This window comes from Trematomus bernacchii, unplaced genomic scaffold, assembly GCF_902827165.1.
Source record: "Trematomus bernacchii unplaced genomic scaffold, fTreBer1.1, whole genome shotgun sequence".
Taxonomy (NCBI): Eukaryota; Metazoa; Chordata; class Actinopteri; order Perciformes; family Nototheniidae; genus Trematomus; species Trematomus bernacchii.
In genome coordinates this window covers 216884-232973 of record NW_022987687.1, presented here as the reverse complement: position 1 = coordinate 232973, position 16090 = coordinate 216884, and the positions used below count along the sequence as shown (strand labels likewise).

The 16090-nt window shown below is 40.5% G+C and overlaps 2 protein-coding genes across 2 annotated transcripts; one reads left to right on the top strand and one right to left on the bottom strand.

Moving 5' to 3' along the window:
• Nucleotides 1-687: 687 nt before the first annotated feature.
• On the bottom strand, nucleotides 688-11692 carry LOC117488212. Its single transcript, XM_034137013.1, has 10 exons — nucleotides 11659-11692; nucleotides 6821-6987; nucleotides 4159-4269; nucleotides 3916-4068; nucleotides 3529-3783; nucleotides 3130-3204; nucleotides 2820-2949; nucleotides 2297-2538; nucleotides 2008-2183; nucleotides 688-1737 (listed from the first exon to the last, which is right to left on the bottom strand). Exons 1-10 carry the CDS (start codon nucleotides 11690-11692, stop codon nucleotides 885-887), a joined length of 2196 nt encoding a protein of 731 aa, XP_033992904.1. The 3' UTR covers nucleotides 688-884.
• A 775-nt stretch (nucleotides 11693-12467) lies between these two features.
• LOC117488211 lies at nucleotides 12468-14963 on the top strand. The gene is made up of 4 exons (XM_034137012.1): nucleotides 12468-12954; nucleotides 13614-13819; nucleotides 13902-14145; nucleotides 14778-14963. The coding sequence occupies exons 1-4, from the start codon at nucleotides 12499-12501 to the stop codon at nucleotides 14961-14963; spliced, it is 1092 nt and encodes a 363-aa protein (XP_033992903.1). The 5' UTR covers nucleotides 12468-12498.
• The last annotated feature ends 1127 nt before the right edge of the window (nucleotides 14964-16090 follow it).

Here is a 16090-nt window from a genome sequence, read left to right as displayed (position 1 = left end):
AAACCTGGCACTCGCCCAAGTGGGAGGGTCCCTACCAAGTGCTCCTGTCTACACCGTTAGTGCTAGATCGTATACCTCCTGGGTTTTAGGCGGAAGTGACGTAATCTGCCACCGAGGACAAGAGACGACGCTGGCTGCTGCCGTCTTCACACAAATAAACCCCTTAAAACCTGTATGATTTAGTTTTCACATGTTTATTGAAATGAATTCGTCCATCTCTTTATATTATAGTATTAAATGTATTATTTTCGGTTGTGTATTTGTGTTTTGAAGTTTTTTTTTGGATGTTGCGATTTAATTTCTCCAAGAGAGACAAAAAATCACTAAAAGATCTGGTGGATATCTGACCAGTATTTCATCATGGAAGTTAAATCACAATCATTTCATTATCCTGTGGAGGATAATGTTGTTTTGTGACAGTTGCTCAATTTTAGAACAAACAAAATAACATACTTAATAAATAGCTAAATGTATATATATATATATATATACACAAGAAGTAAAAGTGTGAATTTCAAGATAAGAAAAATATAATAAAAAGATTAATGTAACTATAGGAAATAAAATCAAAAATTGGCAATGCAAAATAAAATAACCATATGTATATAAACATATAAAACAAACAAGAAATGAAAGCAGAAATGTTAAATATGATTTTAAATAACAATATTTATGTTGAAATAAGAAGTGAAAGTAAAAGAGGGCAATACAACAAAGATATAATAAAATACAATTTAAAGATGTACATTAACATAGGAAGTAAGAATACAAATGTGCAATACAAGATAAATAAAAAGACTAACCTTACAGAGTTAAAGTAAAAATGTTGCAATACAAGTTGTAATTAAATAGAATAAAAATATGTATGGATAATTTAATAGGGATTATTTTTTTGTTGAGACATCAGGACCCTTCTCTACTCCCTCCACATTCATGCTGACCCGGAAGTTCAACCTCATAGCTTCCGCAAAGCAGCCTACCCTTTTTGTGAATGGGTGCTTTTGTGGTACGGTTTTCACAGGTAGTTTGGCCATCTCCTTCTTCCTTTTCTTAGGTGTGAACGTCAGAGGAAGGCTCTGATCATGTGGAGTGTGTAGCTTCACATCTTCCAAGATCTCGGTCATTTGGTCAGTTAACGTTTTAAGGTAATCTTCATCTTGCAGATGGTATGTTAAGTCAGTAATCTCACGCAAGAGACTGGCACATTCCCTTCTTTGTTTAACCTTTCTTGGTCTTTTCCTTTCGGGCAAAGCGTTACATGGTGACTGCATTTCCACTGATACCGGTGTATATGTATGATCTGTGATGTCTGATCTGCCGCTGTCATCCCTCTCACAAGAAGTCTGTCCCAAACATGCATTATCCAGGGAGAAGAGGGGGTTATCCCTGTAATTAGATGCCAGTTTCTCCCAACCCCATTCATGCACACGATTAAAAACAGCACAGAAGTGCTTGCAGGGCAACTTGTGCTTTGCCCAGTCTTTGCAGGTGCACGATGGCATGATGATACTTTCACCAAAGTTGATGTGGTGCTGTGTGCAAGGATGACTTTGGCTTTTGACATGGAACATGCCATTGCCCTTTGCAACAACGTCATTCGCCTCATAAAACTGGGCTTCTGTAAGCCTTGACATCACATGGTCTGCTACACTTCTTGGTCTGTCTTTTAAGAACTTTGGCATGTTCTCATTGTACCTTCTGTAGAATGAGGAGTACTTGACGTTGAGTTCAATGTACCTTCAATAAGAGAAGAGAACAATATCTTAGAAGTCTCTCTGTGACAGTTTGCTTTCTCTGACATATAGATATGGTATTTGATAATACAATTGTCTCAGAAACATATGCAACAATGAACAACATCAAACAAATATGTTGGAAACAAAGCTATCGAACATTACATTTATATATATATAAAAATGTGTGTGTGTGTGTGTTTGTGTATGTATGTATGTATATATAAATATATATATATATATGTATAATCATAGTAATTCTTTTTTAGCTCACTTCCGATATGTCCTTGGTAGGAAGTCAGTTACCAACACAGTGAGCATTTCACTGAGGCTGCAGTTCTTATAACCTTCAAGATGAGAATGCTTTAGGGTTTCATTTTGTCTTTCCACCCCATTGTTGGTGTAGATGGCCACCTTGAGATCTTCATCCCGAAACACGTGCACCCATCTCTACACAAGACAAAAAAAGACAAAAAAAATTAAAAGGAAGACTCTTCAAATTCAACAAATGATATAATAAATATAATATAAAAGTAAATATAATATTTGAACTTGATACACACCTTAGCCTCTGGGAGCCACTTATTTGAAAACCACGCCCTCACTTTTTCATTGTCCTTCCAGACTTTGGCCTCCTGCAGGTTGCAAAGGCGTGTGCTGAACTCCTCTGGAGTTGAAGCAGCTGCAATGCTTCTCAGAAGCGGTAGGAGACTGTCTTGTGCGTGGCTCACTCCATGATCTTTCTTCCTGCACCATTCAACCCAAGCTTTCTCCCTATGGAAGTCGCAGAGAAGCACCTTGGAACCTGGATAAAATATAAGAGATATATTACCTGCACCATGTTGTCATTTTATTTTGTCGCGTTGCTATTACATAGTATACGCGACAAAATATAGGCCTGCTTTTTATACATCTGTCTGTCAGTGGAGGTGATGACTTTATTTTGAAGTAGATTGTTGCATACATTTGCATGTAAATGGTTATATTTTGGAAGTTGGTGGAATACTATGTAAAATGTATCCTTTTTTTTAATTAACGTTTCATATTATGTGAATTAACAGATTTCTACAGTTACTGCAATTTCACCTTGAAACTCTTCCTCCAGGGCACCGATCTCTACCTCTGAGAAATCAACCATGAAGTGGCTAGGGCTCCAGTCAGGGTTCCACTCCTTAAACACCTGGAGGACTTCTTTGACATCTGCTGTTGTCTCACTCTGGGTCACAAAGAGGCCAACCACTGCATAGCACACATTTGTACGTACACATAGGAAGAAGAGGGGAACAGAATAACGACACGTCCGGTAAGTAGCATCAAGCAGGCACATCTGTTGTCCATACAGGTGGAGAAGCCTTCGCTGCCAGGCTGTCTGGTAACAAAACAGCAGCTTTGTGACAGTTCCGTCCTCCTGTAGCTGGCTTGGCCTGTACTTGATTTTGCAGTCATCAACTAACCATCTGGGCGTCAGAAGCTGTGAATGAAAGTGTAACTGGACATTATCATCATGTAGCCTCATGGCCCAAACATTAGGAACATTTGTTGTCATATCAGGGCAAAAAACTGTTTTTAAGTTTTAGTTGCATTTTGAAAAATGGTCATACCCTGCATATGAACCAAATACTGCTACTTTGCTTTGCTTACTTACACGTGCATTCAGAGGACAATGTATCATGTACAAAAAAAAAAACTGACCATGCTTGGTGAAGTCACAAACTCTGTAAGTTGTGCATTAACCACCCACACAAACTTGCATGGCTAGAATAATATTAATACTATTCTACTCTCAGTGTATTACCTGCAGATTGACCTGGTCATTTTTGGATTTACGTATTCCCTCCTTCGTTCTTGATAAGATATTCCTGATATCCTTGTCTGTGGGGTAAAACCTCCGACGTGTTTGTGGAGGTGGCTGCTCCCCCCGGAATAGCTCGTCATTTACAAAATTGAACAGTTGACGTCTAATCTCACTAAGCTTTCTGGCACCAGCCAAGGTGAGCTTCACTATTTGTTGTTCAACTCTGGAATCCATCGGTTCACGCAGTTCAGCTACCTGTACATGACGTTGAACAGGGTAATTATAGATGTTTAAAGCTGTCTAAAAAAAGTCCTCTTTGTACAGCACAAATTGTACCTCGCATCATGTTTCTTACAGCAGCTAAAGGAATAGATTTTGCATGGTTACCTCTCCAACAGTTGGATGGTTTTGATGGTCACTTTCTGGGGTGAAGCATGTGTGGTATTCCATGACTACTTCAACTGTTGAAGGATCAGCTGCAACTACAGCCTTTAGTGCTGCTGAGAGCTCCCTCCTCTTTGCTTTACTGTTCTCTGCAATCTGGGGAATATAAAAATGACATGGCAATTGGGATCATGACACGAGAGCAATTATAGCATTGAACGCACTTGTGCTGTGCTTGTGCTGTACCTTGAAACCAGGAAATTTCATGACCTGACTGACAGTTATCTGGGCAGGGCAATCCATCTTCTTCGTATTTTGTACGAGATGGCGTCTTGCATTGAAGACATGGTCTTCAAGCTAAGAGAAAAAAGGTGTATAGAAATACAATATTAATATATGTAGACATTTTCATGGTCTCCTCTCCATAACGTGGAGAACATAATTTTTGCTATGGTTCTTTCTTTTGTCTTCTTTAAAATATTTGTAGGTCCTGCTAATATAACTATAGGCAAGGCAAGGCAAGGCAAGGCAAGTTTATTTATATAGCACCTTTCAACACAAGGTAATTCAAAGTGCTTTACAAAAATGGAAGACATTTTAAAAATGGCATTTAAAATCAGTCATTAAAAAGGAAAGATAATAAAAGAAACATTAAAAGAAAAAATACATGGATAAAAGTTAAAAGTTACAGTGCAGTTTAAGATGTGAATAGTTCAATTAAAAGCAGCGGCAAAAAGAAAAGTCTTCAGCCTGGATTTAAAAGTAGTAAGAGTTGCAGCGGACCTGCAGGTTTCTGGGAGTTTGTTCCAGATATTCGGAGCATAATAACTGAATGCTGCTTTACCATGTTTAGTTCTGACTCTGGGGACAGAAAGCTGCCCAGTCCCTGAAGACCTGAGGGTTCTGGATGGTTCATAATTTAGCAGTAGGTCAGACATGTATTTTGGGCCTAAACCATTCAAAGCTTTATAAACCAGCAACAATATTTTGAAATCTATTCTTTGACACACAGGAAGCCAGTGTAAAGACTTCAGAACAGGAGTGATGTGATCCACTTTCTTAGTGTTAGTGATGACTCGAGCAGCGGCGTTCTGAATTAGCTGCAGCTTTCTAATAGATTTTTTAGTGAGGCCTGTAAAGACACCATTGCAGTAGTCGAGTCTACTGAAGATAAAAGCATGGACAAGTTTTTCCAAATCCTGCTGTGACATTAGTCCTTTAATCCTAGATATGTTCTTTAGGTGATAGTAGGCTGATTTAGTAACTGTTTTAATGTGACTGTTGAAACTCAGGTCAGAGTCCATGACTACACCTAGATTTCTGGCTTTATCTGTTGTTTTGAACATTGCAGACTGAAGCTCAGCGCTAACTTTTATACGTTCTGCCTTGGCTCCAAAAACCATTACCTCAGTTTTATCTTTGTTTAATTGGAGAAAGTTCTGACACATCCAGTCATTGATTTGTTCAATGCACTTACTCAGTGTTTGAATTGGAGCATAATCTCCTGGTGAAATTGTTACGTAAATTTGTGTGTCATCCGCATAGCTATGGTAACTTATTTTGTTGTTTTTCATTATCTGAGCCAGTGGTAGCATGTAGATGTTAAAGAGAAGAGGCCCCAAGATGGAGCCTTGAGGTACCCCACATGTCATATTTGTCAACTCAGATGTGTATTTACCTATAGAAATAAAGTTTTTTCTGTCCTTTAAGTAGGACTCAAACCAATTTAGAACTGTTGCCGAAAGTCCCACCCAGTTTTCTAGTCGGTCTAGTAATAGGTTGTGGTCAACAGTGTCAAATGCAGCACTGAGATCTAATAATACTAACACTGAAGTTCTGCCACTGTCTGTGTTTAAGTGGATGTCATTGAAGACCTTTACAAGAGCAGTCTCAGTGCTGTGGTTTGGACGAAATCCTGACTGGAACACATCCAAACAGTTATTTAAATGCAAGAAGTTACTCAACTGTTGAAATACTACTTTTTCAATGATTTTACCTAGAAATGGCAGGTTTGATATTGGCCTGTAATTGTTCATTACTGAGGCATCTAGATTATTCTTTTTTAAGAGCGGTTTAATGACTGCAGTTTTCAGGGCCTCTGGAAAAATACCTGAGTGAAGAGATGTGTTTACTATATGAAGTAGATCTGAGGCCATGCAAGGAAAAACATCTTTGAAAAATCCTGTTGGAATAATATCAAGGCAGCAGGAGGAGGATTTCAGAAGTTGAATAATGTCCTCTAAGTGTTTACCATTAATCTGATGGAATTGTGTCATGGTGTTTGAATTGATATTAGGTGGACATAGGGACAAAACATTTGCTGTACCTGATGTAGAGGCACTGACTGCTTGTCTAATTTTCTGAATTTTGTCAGTGAAGAAGGAGGCAAAATCATTGCACGCCCTGGTGGATAGAAATTCAGAGGCTACTGACACTGGGGGGTTAGTTAGTCTGTCGACGGTAGCAAACAAGGCACGTGCGTTGTTTTTGTTTTTGGTAATGATGTCAGAGAAGAAAACTATAGTGGGAGATTATGTCATTACCCCTGCATCTGTACTGTTTGTGTCTATTTATTTTGCACATATACCATCCCCTGTTAAAATAAGTAACCAGTATAGGAAGAATTTGGTGCCAGGTCATGACCGTGAGCTGGTTGGGTTCTGTAGGTGAACAAAGGAAGGATATCCCCCTTTATTTTGTCTCAGAAGAGGCCATTGAATTTCGTTTCCTATTCCTCTAAAGTTTAAACGACTTATGTATTTACATAATGCTGATTCCTATGTTGTTATGTGTCACAGTGTTATGTGTCATAGAATTCCACATAATGCATGTCATATTACGAATAGTTGTTTAATTTTCCTTTACCAATTATTTTAAGTTGTTAATGCATGTAAATTCATAAATATACCGCTTGTTTCTCTTTTTGTGCATGGTACTTCTCCTTTTGCCGAGTACACCTGTCCTTTCCCTGGTGGCATCCATATATCTTGGTGCCCACGAGTTGGAATGGCACCCCATCATATGGTACACATTTCAACTGCCAGTATATCTTTTTCCCTGGTGAAGGCTGCACGTCTGTATTGAAACATTTGTGACAAAAATACACATTTTATCCATAAAAGATGTATTAACACTGGTCAGTTTAGATTTGGAAAGACACTCGGAATTTGAAATGTCTTAAGTAACTTTACGCCTGATAATTCAACCTGTTGCTGAATGTACAGTAAAGTTTCACGTATTTTTCGCTTTTATCAATCTATGGGTTATGTAGAAAGCTGAAACTACCAACCTATAATTCAGTTGTTGTAGGCATTAAAACACAGAACACCAAAATAAACATTTTAGTGGTGTGAACGCTCGTGAACTGTCAACAGGAGGGCGGGGGAGCCTCGCTGCGGGAAAACTGTGGACCTCTGTCAGCGCAACTTAAATTATGCCGTTTAAAAGATGAATAAATTCACGGCTCGAACCGAGCCGTTCTGTGCCCCGTCTTATATATGTAATACTTATACTTATATACTTATACTTATATATTATTATACTTATATACTTAGGCCTATATAGGGCCTACTTAATATTTGATTACTGACACAATGTAGGCTACTTGGTCATCGTTGTTTCTTCAATTTCCGATCTAACTTTACAAACTTACTATTTTCCCCGAAAACCTGTTCCTTTTTGTACACAATATACTTTGTGATCGTTGTTTCTTCAACGTCTGCTAACGCTTCCTCGAAATCCTTCAGTGTTTGAAAGATTTTATGTGAAAGCATCCTGTTTGTTGCGCGTTGGCATCCTTGACAGACTTGTCTGTTGGAGCGCGAGCGCAACAAAAGTTGCCGTCTCATCCACGACCACTATTACGTCACTTCCGCCGCATAAAACCCAGGAGGTATACGATCTAGCACTAACCCTGTCTACACCAGCTGCAGTTGGAGGAGCAGAGACACCATCCTGGATACACTTGACTGTGGAGCTATTCAGGCCTAAATGCAGAAACTCGACTCTGCTGTGGTGAAGTCTGGCTTCAAAGGGAGGTGTCACCAATAGGGCCACTTGTCTCAAACCAGTGAAGAAATCAGCAGAACCCAGCAGAACTAGAGAGTGACTGTTCGCAGGAGAACAAGTCTGAGCGACAGAAACTGGCACACCATGTACCAGACAGCACATGATAGACCATGGCCCCCCTTCAGGAGACCGGGGCTGTGGTTTAGGGCAGGGGTTCCCAACCTTTATTGTGCCAAGGACCGGTAGATACATTAAAAAAAAATCGCGGACCGGTTGTCAATTTTAACTGATTTTAATATTTACTCACCACCAGCAGGTAGCAACAGAGGCTAATTGTATGTAACAGCCTGAACAAATACTAGAACAATATGCATCCAAAAAATATTAACAAAGTTTAAAAAAGAACCGGTGTTGTTTTTTGGTTTTTCGGAAAACCAAAAAACCGACGTTATTCAGTTTTTAAACCAAAACGGGAAAACAGATAAATCAACGTTTTGGTTTTGTTTGTATGATTTACGGATAATCCAGTGAATGCTGTGAAAACGAGGAGAAGGTGCATTATGAAGGAGATGTCCGGTCGCCAGGGTGTGTGTGTGTGTGTGTGTGTGTGTGTGTGTGTGTGTGTGTGTGTGTGTGTGTGTGTGTGTGTGTGTGTGTGTGTGTGTGTGTGTGTGTGTGTGTGTGTGTGTGTGTGTGTGTGTGTGTGTGACACTGGCATTTGTTTTCAGAAGATATTATGATAGTGTCGTTCGTTCCGGTGCACTCCCGACAGTTTAGCACTACATCGAGATTAAGATTAAACTAATTTATTTTGGGAACAGCCGCATATATGCCGGTGTCGGACAGACACAAACACACCGAACACACAGAGCTGAGCTGAGCTGAGCAGAGCACATACACACACATGCGCCTTGGTGACTGACTGGACATCTCCTTCATAAAACTAATAAAAAGGGGAGTAATCGGGCAGTTCGATGTATGTAGATGTGTGTGTGGTTAACACGGAGCAGCCTGCAGTCACTCTTAAACTGTTCTGATTAAATTAAACACAGCGAAGGCGGTGCGTAAAAAGGCACAGCTTTTTACCGAGTATACGTCCCGCCGCCTCCTGATGCTGCAGCCAAATCATGAAGGGAAGGAGGGTTTCCTTCTATAAAACAGCTGCGGGCAGCAGATACCGTGAGAGTCCCGGACATTAATCCATAGATCAAGGCAGACTGGTTTACTCTCCTGTTTTGCCAATCCGGTGCTTAAACAAATAGCTCTACACCCCTGGCCGACATGTCCTTAAAATGAAGTCCGAGTTTGAAATATATCTCAAATAATGTATGCACCACCATTTCCCCACATAAACATAACAGTCTGCAATCAAACGGTTGTCTCCTGTGCGCTCCTCTTCCTACTTGGCGCACCGGTAACATGCTCGTGCGCACAAGAGGCTGAGACCTTATAGGCTGAGCCGCCGAATCCCTCGGAACATCATAAAAGCCATTTTCAACGGTTTTCTGGTGAAAGATTAACTAGCTACTGGATGAAATAATATGACTGGTGGCATAGGTGCGAAAATTATATATATATATTTATAATTCTGCAAATATTACGATAAACTCACAGCTATTTCGCGGCCCGGCAGTAACACCTCCGCGGCCCGGTACCGGTCCGCGGACCGGGGGTTGGGAACCCCTGGTTTAGGGGAATTCATGCATCTTTTCAGCTATAGCCCTTTTGATAGTAAAACCATTATTATTGGGGGACACTGAGACCCTAAGACAGCGAAAAACTTACATTTGAAACCAATACCGAGACGCCATCCATAGCAACTAACAAATCAGAGTCAAGAGAAGAATCGTTAAATTGCCCAGCCGAGATGTTTGTTTGTAGCCTTTATTTAACCAGGTTAAAAAATCCCATTGAGATCAACGATCTCTTTTTCAAGGGAGACCTGCAATCACCTGAGATCACAACATGATGGACATCAAACTTTAAGGCTAGAAGACCCGAGGAAAAGGACCCCAGGGGTTCCTAGCACCCTAGGCACCACCTGCTTATCCCTAACAATACAGCCCCAGATTGCACAGTGAAAGGAGGCCTTACATCCCTTTCAGAAGAATTGACTGAGAACACAGGAATCGATGATCCCTCGTTTGAAAAATGGAAGAATCTGGCCCTGTCCCGATTCACATCCCTACTATCTACCAGACTCACTGAAACAGCACTCACTAAACAGACCTAGTGCAGTACCAGCCCTTGCCTCAACAGGACGCACCCAGCGATGATGACGGAGGGAAAGGGGGATCGGCCGACTCCTCCCCTGGCTGTGAGCTTTCACTCATGGCCTTGACTGACGAAGCAGAAAACATTGGACTATAACGGCATAAGGACTCACATGAAGAAGTGAACCATCCGATTGAAATTGAAACATTTAAATTGTTATGTCTTACATTTATGCTGAGCTAATTGATTGAACTTTATTTTTGGCGTTTTATGCCTTACATTTGAACATTTTGTATTTTCAATTAAGTTTTATACTGAGTATAAACAGGAGGGTTATGTTGGGAAAATACTGAATGTTCCTTTTATATCAGAGTAGCACCTGATAACAGAGGCCCTACGTAGCTGTGTACGTAGCCGGATGTATGACTACATGGATGACGCTCATGAGACACTGTGTTGAAGTTAAGATAGCTATGTTCCTAAGATTGGCATGATGACACAGCCCCTAGAGAGATAGGCATATGACTGTCATGTGTAATGCTTACGCAGGCCTTAGCTAATCTTAACTAATGTCAGAATACTGCTTTGAACCAGTATTCCTCCATCTTGTTGACTGTAACACCCTCTCTTGTATATAAAGCATATCAAGGACTCTACTCTGGGAACTATTTGTCCCACGCAGCCTCTGTGTGTGCGGACTACTTCCATTCTTGCAAGGATAATAAATACATGTATCTTGAGATTGAAGATCAAGCCGGTGACCAGTGATATTTTTTCTAACACTCTGTAACAGTAAAAGTACTAACACTACACTGTATTAATACTCTGTTACAGTAAAAGTACTAACACTACACTGTATTAATACTCTGTTACAGTGAAAGTACTAACACTACACTGTATTAATACTCTGTTACAGTGAAAGTACTAACACTACACTGTATTAATACTCTGTTACAGTAAAAGTACTAACACTACACTGTATTTATACTCTGTTACAGTGAAAGTACTAACACTACACTGTATTAATACTCTGTTACAGTAAAAGTACTAACACTACACTGTATTAATACTCTGTTACAGTAAAAGTACTAACACTACACTGTATTTATACTCTGTTACAGTGAAAGTACTAACACTACACTGTATTAATACTCTGTTACAGTAAAAGTACTAACACTACACTGTATTTATACTCTGTTACAGTAAAAGTACTAACACTACACTGTATTAATACTCTGTTACAGTGAAAGTACTAACATTACACTGTATTAATATTCAGTTACAGTACACTGTAAAGGAACTCTGTGACGCGTTGTTTATAAATCACGGAAGGAGAGGGATGGGTTCAAAAACAAAATAGAGTTTATTCCAAAAAGTCAGCCACTTAGGCAAACAACAGAAAACAAACACAGTCTTCCTTTATTCTGGGAGGTGTTGTAATCGGTCCGTCCTCTCAGGACCCGGCCTACTGCAAGAGGGACCGGAACCAGGTTACCAGAGTGCTCTCATGTAGTGACTTATTACCTGATCCGATCAGCTGTCTGGCCCCCACTCCCATGTCTCCATCAGCCGGCGCACTAACAAGGTTCAAGGTTCAAGGCTTTTATTAGTCATATGTGCACAGCTGGCGATGAAAATCTGAGGTCACAGGCTCCTCCAACAGAGCAACACAATAACACAGATCAACAGAAAAAAAATTGTGCAAGTAAATACAAAAGGAAAAATAGTAAAAAAGTGAAATAGTACAAGTGATTGGATTTGATATATTAGATACATCATTCCCAAGTAGCAGCCAGATGAATGTTATGATGTTGTTTCAAAAGTTCATACTCTTTATGACTTTTGAATATGTTGTGTGTCTTTTCCTGACTGTGTGCACGGCAGTAATCTGTTAATTATTAATGGTAGCACTGAGGTGTGTGTTGTGTGTGTTGTGTTGTGTAGTGTGTGTTGTGTGTTGTGTGTTGTGTAGTGTGTGTTTTGTAGTGTGTGTTTTGTAGTGTGTGTTGTGTAGTGTGTGTTTTGTAGTGTGTGTTGTGTAGTGTGTGTTTTGTAGTGTGTGTTTGATGTATTTTCTTCCGAAGCTTTGGATTAATTTCTCTAACTGGTGGAGGGTTTGGTTCAGACGAGTGGGTTTGAGTTTTGTCTTCTCATTAAAAAATAAAAATCGCACTGGTGATTTTCTGAAGACACTGAAACTAGAAGTTCCCCTCCTCCATCTCATGATGACACAGATTAATTATATTACCCAACAGGGCCTCTCGACTACATAAAGACAGGTGGTGGCAGGTGGGGTTTATCTTCAGTCTCTAGCTGTACTTTGTCTGCTGTAATAGATCCTCCTCAGAGGAGAGCCAGCTGATCATGGAGGCTGAATGGAACAGGAGGGGAAGTTACTTTAACTTTGTAAGGAAGGAGCATCTGAAGCTGGATGATTTGAGAAAGAGAAAGGGCTCAGGAAACAATTACCTCTTTAAAAATGAAATAATCCCAGAATACCCACGACCAGAGATCCATGTGAGCCATCTGAAGCACGACACAGACAGAGACGGTTTGGAAGGCATCACGAAGTCCGGAGGCTTCAAAGGAAAACAAGGCCTGGTGTGGTGGGGTCTGGTTGTGGGGGGGGAGGAACTCAGATCAGCTGAGCAGCGCCTCCTCCAGGAAACATACCCGGACCGAACAGAGCAGCAGGTCCAGGATCAGCAGAGCTTCCTGGGGGAGTTTGCCTCCTCGCCGGCCTTCAAGAAGAGCTCCAGGCTGGGATCGTACCGCTTCACCTTCTCCGTTCAGGAGCTGCTGGAGGCCTACAGTCGGCAGGTACTGAGGTGTAGGACTCATAATGCTGACTCATGTCAGGGTTTAGGACTCATAATGCTGACTCACATCAGGGTTTAGGACTCATAATGCTGACTCATGTCAGGGTTCAGGACTCATAATGCTGACTCATGTCAGGGTTTAGGACTCATAATGCTGACTCAGGTCAGGGTTTAGGACTCATAATGCTGACTCATGTCAGGGTTTAGGACTCATAATGCTGACTCATGTCAGGGTTCAGGACTCATAATGCTGACTCATGTCAGGGTTTAGGACTCATAATGCTGACTCAGGTCAGGGTTTAGGACTCATAATGCTGACTCATGTCAGGGTTTAGGACTCATAATGCTGACTCATGTCAGGGTTCAGGACTCATAATGCTGACTCATGTCAGGGTTCAGGACTCATAATGCTGACTCATGTCAGGGTTTAGGACTCATAATGCTGACTCATGTCAGGGTTCAGGACTCATAATGCTGACTCATGTCAGGGTGTAGGACTCATAATGCTGACTCATGTCAGGGTGTAGGACTCATAATGCTGACTCATGTCAGGGTGTAGGACTCATAATGCCATTCCATTAATATAAGTTTATCATTTTGTTGAATGATTTTTCCACGTGATTCTGTGATTCTGTGTAAAAGCTCTTCTTCTCTCTCCAGTTTTGCGGCGGTGAGCAGCCCCTCATGCGGGTGTATGAGACCCACCTGTACAAACAGGAAGTGATGTACGCGGTGCTGGTCCACAGTCCGGCCAATCAGGAGCAGTTCTCAGAATATCCTCTTCTGTCCGACGACCCAAACGCTGTCTGCTGCTACAGAGATGGCCGCTTCATCTGGAGGCCTGAGGCCATGTGTGAAACTCACAGGTGAGAAAACAACAATGACAGGTAACCTGGGAGGGACAACAAGGAAATGAGTTATGGATTATGCTTCCTGTCTCTCTGTCAGATTTGTGTTGTCCCGGAACGATGAGACTCAGCAGATGGAGGCTGTGAATAGGAAGGATCTTGGCTACAGACCTTATGAGTTCTACGTCTGGGATAATGTGGGCATCGCTCTGCATGTGGAGGAGGACAAGGTGATCACTTCCTCTTTGTCTTCTTGTCCACAGCTCAGCGTCAGGCTTTTCTCTACATTTCATATAATTATATATTTCCAGGATAACTTTGTAGGACTGATCAGAGTGGATCTGGTCCGTCTTCTTCAAGGACTCGTTTCAGAGTTTGATCTCAGCTCCTTTTCTCAGAAGCACCACGGCCATGTTATTAAGGAAATACAAAATATCCCAAAAAAGTGAAACATGTCGAGAAGAAAATGTGTAAAAGGAAAGAAAAAATCCCCCAAAATATCTTATAACGAAAGAATACTTGAAAAACCTTGAAAAACCTCTGAAAAACAATTTTTAAAGATAAATAACAGTCAGAAAAATGTGAATAACATTTTTAAACTAAATGGAAAAAATTCCACATAAATGTATATATAGAAATATAGAAATGTGGAAAAACTATATATATATTTATATATATATATATATGTGACAATGTAAAGGGCTTTCAATCGATTAAATATGTAATTGAAATGTATTCATTGGGATTTCCGTAGTTTCTAAATGTTTTAAAGTGAAATCTTTCAGGTTCAGAAAAAGTGCACGCGTTAAAAAAGTGAAAGTTGTTTTATTAACACATTGACTTTTATCGTCCTAATATTTATTCATAAATAATATGATCTAAAAAGGATTGTTAAGTGACGTGTTCCCAGAGGCTCATGGGAGTTGTAGTTCATGATGGGGTCCATGTTGCTGAATCTGAGCTCTTCCTGTTTCAGCTGCTGGAGTTCGGTCCGGTCCGACTGAGAGAGAAACTGAAGTTCTGCGAAGGAGAAAAACTTCCCCACGCTCCGGACGAGTTTGATGACTTCCCGTTAGCCGAGGTGACTGTTCGGAGTCTCTGGCCTGAAGACCCCTCCCCACTGGAGAGAGATGAAGAGCAGGACATTAATGAAGCAGAATAGATGAATCAGAGTTTAGATAAGCACATCCTGCCTTCACTGAACTAACATTACATTCAGAGTTGGAGCTAAATATTGGTTTATCTTATTTTATAAGTAAACATTTATTTTCTGGCCGTTTTAGTTTTAGTGAATGAATCATTATTTATCGTAACAATTTTAGTTGCAGTAGTTCTGCTTTTATTTTGAAGGAGGTGTGGGCTCCTGGTTGTTAAGGAATAATTTTTCTAGATATCTAACCTTTTGCTCTGTGACGTTTTATGATCTACTCTGACGTCTGTTATCTCCTTTAAGGAAAGGCCTTGGTGCCATATGTGTTGTTGTCACCAGTTTGTGACCGGTCAACTTGTCTGGCACGAAGGGTACTTGTTGTGAGAACACTGAGCCACTTCTTTATCGGTGTTTGTGGACTCTAAGATGTGAAATCTTCGAGGCCATGAGTGTCGGACGCAGGTGGCTCAGTGTTCCCAGCTGTTTAGTCTACTCCTTCAGAGATGTTGATTTCTCTCTGTGAACCAGTTAAAAGGTCTAGCATAGAGAGAGGCTCTTCAGAATTGACGTGGCAACTCTACCGTGAGAATCAGAACCTCTGACTCTTTGATTTGTGATGTGAATCCTCCGGCCGATACTCTGAATAAACCCATCAGTGTTTGACATCAAAAGTTCCAACTCTCACCGTGTCTCCTTCCTGAGTCGGTGACTCCATGCATTGCTACACAGAAGTTTCCGCCACACTGGTGATTAGTATATATTGATCACAGGTGGGTGGGGGGGGGGGGACGCACCAGTTTTAGCGTGTGGTTTTCTACAAGGAGGCCAGAGAGGGAGAAAGGTGAAAATCATTGATCTCTGTATTTTATTGGAAAACTACAATAAACGGATGAAAGGATTTTCTGCCTGGACATTGGACTTTATTCCCTGCATGAGATTTGCTTTCTGGGCCCAGCGGCAGTTTGAGTTTAAGTTAGTTTATTATCATAATTCTGAGAAAAAAGTCATATTTAAAATAAAAAGTTAAAACAAAAAGTCATAATTCTGAGAAAAAAGTCAACTCGGCTAACAGCTGTAAACTCTGTAACAGATTTAGAAAATGTTTTCCCAATAAAGTTTCATCCGTAATAATATTTATT

What these genes read in the sequence shown, in the direction of transcription:
- LOC117488212 (XM_034137013.1), bottom strand. Translation starts at nt 11,692, where the DNA reads ATGGGAGTGGGGGCCAGACAGCTGATCGGATCAG. An exon ending in CAGACAGCTGATCGGATCAG is followed by an intron (nt 6,988 to 11,658) that starts GTAATAAGTCAC and finishes GTTTCAATACAG; the next exon opens with ACGTGCAGCCTTCACCAGGG. An exon ending in AGCTACAGGAGGACGGAACT is followed by an intron (nt 2,950 to 3,129) that starts GTCACAAAGCTG and finishes TTTGTGACCCAG; the next exon opens with AGTGAGACAACAGCAGATGT.
- LOC117488211 (XM_034137012.1), top strand. Translation starts at nt 12,499, where the DNA reads ATGGAGGCTGAATGGAACAGGAGGGGAAGTTACTTTAACTTTGTAAGG. An exon ending in TGGAGGCCTACAGTCGGCAG is followed by an intron (nt 12,955 to 13,613) that starts GTACTGAGGTGT and finishes TTCTCTCTCCAG; the next exon opens with TTTTGCGGCGGTGAGCAGCC. An exon ending in GCCATGTGTGAAACTCACAG is followed by an intron (nt 13,820 to 13,901) that starts GTGAGAAAACAA and finishes TCTCTCTGTCAG; the next exon opens with ATTTGTGTTGTCCCGGAACG.